The 3,611-nt window shown below is 70.1% G+C and overlaps 2 protein-coding genes across 2 annotated transcripts in view; both read left to right on the top strand.

Annotated features, from left to right (window-relative positions):
• Nucleotides 1–1,657, top strand: part of POSPLADRAFT_1146241 (hypothetical protein) — a gene marked incomplete at both ends in the record, with an annotated part of 15,531 nt that extends 13,874 nt beyond the window's left edge. The window contains 3 exons of the mRNA XM_024485902.1: nucleotides 79–315; nucleotides 1,064–1,213; nucleotides 1,337–1,657. Coding sequence (XP_024337978.1) covers nucleotides 79–315; nucleotides 1,064–1,213; nucleotides 1,337–1,657 — 708 coding nt within the window. The remainder of the gene's footprint in view (nucleotides 1–78; nucleotides 316–1,063; nucleotides 1,214–1,336) is intronic.
• Nucleotides 1,658–2,654: 997 nt separating this feature from the next.
• The window catches only part of POSPLADRAFT_1146282 (hypothetical protein), a gene marked incomplete at both ends in the record, with an annotated part of 1,374 nt that continues 417 nt past the window's right edge, over nucleotides 2,655–3,611 (top strand). Inside the window, one exon of the mRNA XM_024485912.1 lies at nucleotides 2,655–3,552. Coding sequence (XP_024337979.1) covers nucleotides 2,655–3,552 — 898 coding nt within the window. The remainder of the gene's footprint in view (nucleotides 3,553–3,611) is intronic.

The following is a 3,611-nucleotide window of genomic DNA, read 5'->3' on the forward strand; positions in this document are numbered from 1 at the left end:
CGGCAACGTGAGTGTGCTGCCTCCCGCCTCCCCTCTCTCACCCGCACCGCGCCTCACTCACTCGCGCGCCCCCCACAGCTCCCCTACCGCGTCCGCTGGCAGGACCTCAAGGACCTCTTCCGCCGCGCGGGCACCGTGCTGCGCGCAGACGTCGCGCTCGGCCCCGACAACCGCAGCCGCGGCCACGGCACCGTCCTCCTCGCGACCCAGGACGACGCCGAGCGCGCCGTCGCGCTCTTCCAGGGCTGGGCGTGGCAGGGCCGCGTGCTCGAGGTCCGCAAGGACCGCGCGGGCGTCGGCGGCGCGGGCGCAGGCGTGGACGACTGGCCCGGGCCGTTGGCGGAGGGGCCCGCGAGCCCGATGATGGCCGGGGTCGCGCTGGCGCTGTCGCCGCCGCATGCGGCGAGTCCGCGAGGTGCGTGTGTTTTGTGTGTCGTGAGAGCGGGGCGTGTTGTGCTGATGGGCGATCGGGCGTGTGTGTGCGCATATAGGCGTGGGTGTAGAGGAGGAGGCGGGCGCGTCGAGGCCGGGGACGGGGGGGAGCGGCGCGAGCCGGAATTTGTTTGTGGGGAATGTGAGTGCCGTGCTTTGCTTTGCTGAGGTTGGTGTGCGCTGGGGTTGCGTTCGTTTGTGCGCGTGCTCGTGCTCGTGCGCCCCGGGGCGGAGGGCGGAGGACGGAGGGCGGAGGATCTGCGCAGTGCAGTCGGAGCCCTGGGCTGCACAGTGTGGACCCCGTGATTCCGTTGTGTGTTGTGCTGGGTGTACAGGCGCGAGTGGTTTCGCGGCGGGCTTGTGCGAGTGGTTTCGCGATGCGCCGATGTCGCTTACGGGAGCACCTGTGCCGGGCTCGTGCATGGCCAGGGGCGCAACGCGACGGTGCAATGACGATGTGCGCGGGGCGTACTAGGGGTGCTGGTGCTGGTGCTGGCGGTGACGGGCGAGGCGGTGGCGGCGCTGGCGCGCGTATGGCCCTTCCCTTCCCTGCGTGCACGAGGATATGCACTATGTACGTACACGGACGCGGACCTGTCAGATTCCAGGTCCTGAATCCGCGGTGCGGCAGAGGCCGAGTGTTTCCATTTTGGATACTGCAAAGTCGCGCACATTTTGGGGGGCCATTAGGGCGCGCCGTGCGACGCGGCCCCGTGATCGCGCCTGTGCATCCTCTTTGGGTCGGCTCCCGGGCGCGTCTCCCGCTCTGCGGGGCGCATCCGTCTCTCACACTGAGGGGCTCATCCGGTCTCTCGCTCTAGGACTTGTCCGTATTTTTCCTTCGTCCAGCCGCCGCCCAATCCGTCCAGAGATGCTGATAGCTGACCCGCCGTTTGCCCCGTAGCTCCCGTTCCACATCCAGTGGCAGGACCTCAAGGACCTCTTCCGGCAGGCGGGCGCCATCTCCCGCGCCGACGTCGCGCTCGGGGCGGACGGGCGCTCGCGCGGGTTCGGCACGGTGAGCTTCGCGAACGAGGCCGATGCGGAGCGCGCGGTGCGTATGTTCAATGGGTACGTTGTTCCCGTTCTCTGTCTCGTTCCCTCCGGCATGCGTTCTGCCTCGCTCCCGCCGGCATGCATGCATTTTTTGTGCGCTACTGACCCTCTCTGCGCGACGCACACACAGGTACGAGTACAACGGGCGCGCGCTCAAGGTGCACTTTGACAAGTTCTCCGCGCCCGCGGCCACCGCTGCACTCGCGGTCGCGGGGCCGGGCCCGGGCCCGAGCTCGCCTGTGTTTGCACACCCGCACGGGCCGACCCCCGTCATGACGCCCCAGCATTCGATCCACCATCCACACCCACTCGCGCACTCGGCCTCGTTCGCGCAGCAGGTGCTGCAGCACCAGCAGATGCAGGCGCAGATGCAAGGCGCGGCGCAGATGCATGCGGCGCAGATTATGGACGCGCATACGGCGCAGATGCTGGACGCGCATGCAGCGCAGATGCGGGAAGCGCACGGGAGCGCGGACGCGTTCCAGTATCATGTGTACGACGAGACGCGGCCGCCGGCCCATCCTGCAGACTTTGGCGCGGTGAGCCCGCACGCGCAGAGCGAGGCGCAGCACCAGGAGCCGCACGCGATGCACATCCCGATGCCGTTCCACTCGCCGTACATGTTCGAGTTCCTGAGCTCGGGCCCGAACACGCCGTACGACCCGTACGCGGACGCGGGCGGGAGCCGCTACGGGCCGAGCGCGGAGCAGGCGCAGGCGCTCCAGCCGTCCGCGTCGAGCTTCAGTACGCTGGCGAACGCGTCGGGGTCGGGGTCGGGCTCAGGATCGGCCTCGGAGGAGAACATCGCGAACGCGGGCTCGGCGCGCGCGGTGGAAGCCGCAGTGATGCAGGAGCGCTCGTGGATGCAGAGCCAGATGTCGCCCGACGGTGCGCACGAACTGGAGGGAGGTATGCCGAGGCCGGGCTCCGACGGCGCCTCCCAGTTGCACGCGTCGCCACATACGCCCGTGTCTCAGCAGCATGCAGGTTCGCAGCAACACCAACATCCAGCGCACCCAGGGCCCATCGCGCTGCCGCCACCGCCGCCCGTCACGTCGTTCCCGGGGCCGCCACCACATACGCTCTCTCCACAGTACTACTCGCCCATGATGCGCCCCGGGCACCCGGGCAGCCCCATGCACCACCCGGGGCTCATGGGCATCAGCATGGGCGTTACGATGACGCCGCACGGGCTGCCGCCCATCACACCGAGCATGCCAAGCTTCACGTTCCTCCCGCAGCCTTCGCCTGCCGTGCCCCCACCCATGGACCAGACCGCCAGCCGTGCGAACGCAGCCGCCGCTGCCGCCGCCGCCGCCCAGGGGCAGAGCCATGGCCATGCACCCACGGGGTACGACGCGGGCCGTGCGATGCTGCACGGGCACGGGCACGTCATGTCTCCTTTCTCCCCGTTCTCGCCAGGTGTGACAATGTCGCCCGGCGCATTCTGGGGCCGCCCCGGCAGCGGCGCGGTGAATCCGTATATCAACCCCGCCGTCGGCGCGCCGGTGCACGCGCACCCGATGCCGGGGAGCCCAGGGGGCTACTACTGGGCGCGCACCGGTGGGCGAGGCGAGGCGGGCGCGGAGGAGCCGCAGGGGTATTTCCCGCCTGTGCCGGTGTCGATGGCGATGGTGCAGGGCCAGGCGCAGGTGCAGGGCCAGGCGCAGGCGCAGGGCGCAGAGGGGTACTTCCCGCCTGTCCCGCCGAGCGGGAGCATGGGCCCGGCGCGGTCGAGCGGGCTGGCGAACGAGATTAGGCGGGGAGACAGCGGCAGCAACAGCGGAAGCGCGAGCGCGAGTGCGGACGCGGGGGCGAGCGAGGCGAGCACCGACCGTCCGGAGGCGCATGGGCGCGGGCGGAGGCCGGAGCAGCCGCGTGTGGATTCGTCGAACAGCGGGGCGACGACGGACACGGGGACGGGGACGGATGCGAGTCTGCGGCCGCCGAGCTCGGAGGGGACGTCGTGGCATACGGACGACAAGGCGCACGCGAAGAGGGTGGGCGGAGTGTGCGATGCGGTGGAGGGCATGGAGGCGCTTGCCGTCGCGGACGGTGAACATGGTGTGCCTGACAGCAGCGGATCGGCAAAACCGCGCCCGTTCTCGGACGATGCGCAACAG

This window comes from Postia placenta, assembly GCF_002117355.1.
Source record: "Postia placenta MAD-698-R-SB12 unplaced genomic scaffold POSPLAscaffold_9, whole genome shotgun sequence".
NCBI classification, from domain to species: Eukaryota; Fungi; Basidiomycota; class Agaricomycetes; order Polyporales; family Adustoporiaceae; genus Rhodonia; species Rhodonia placenta.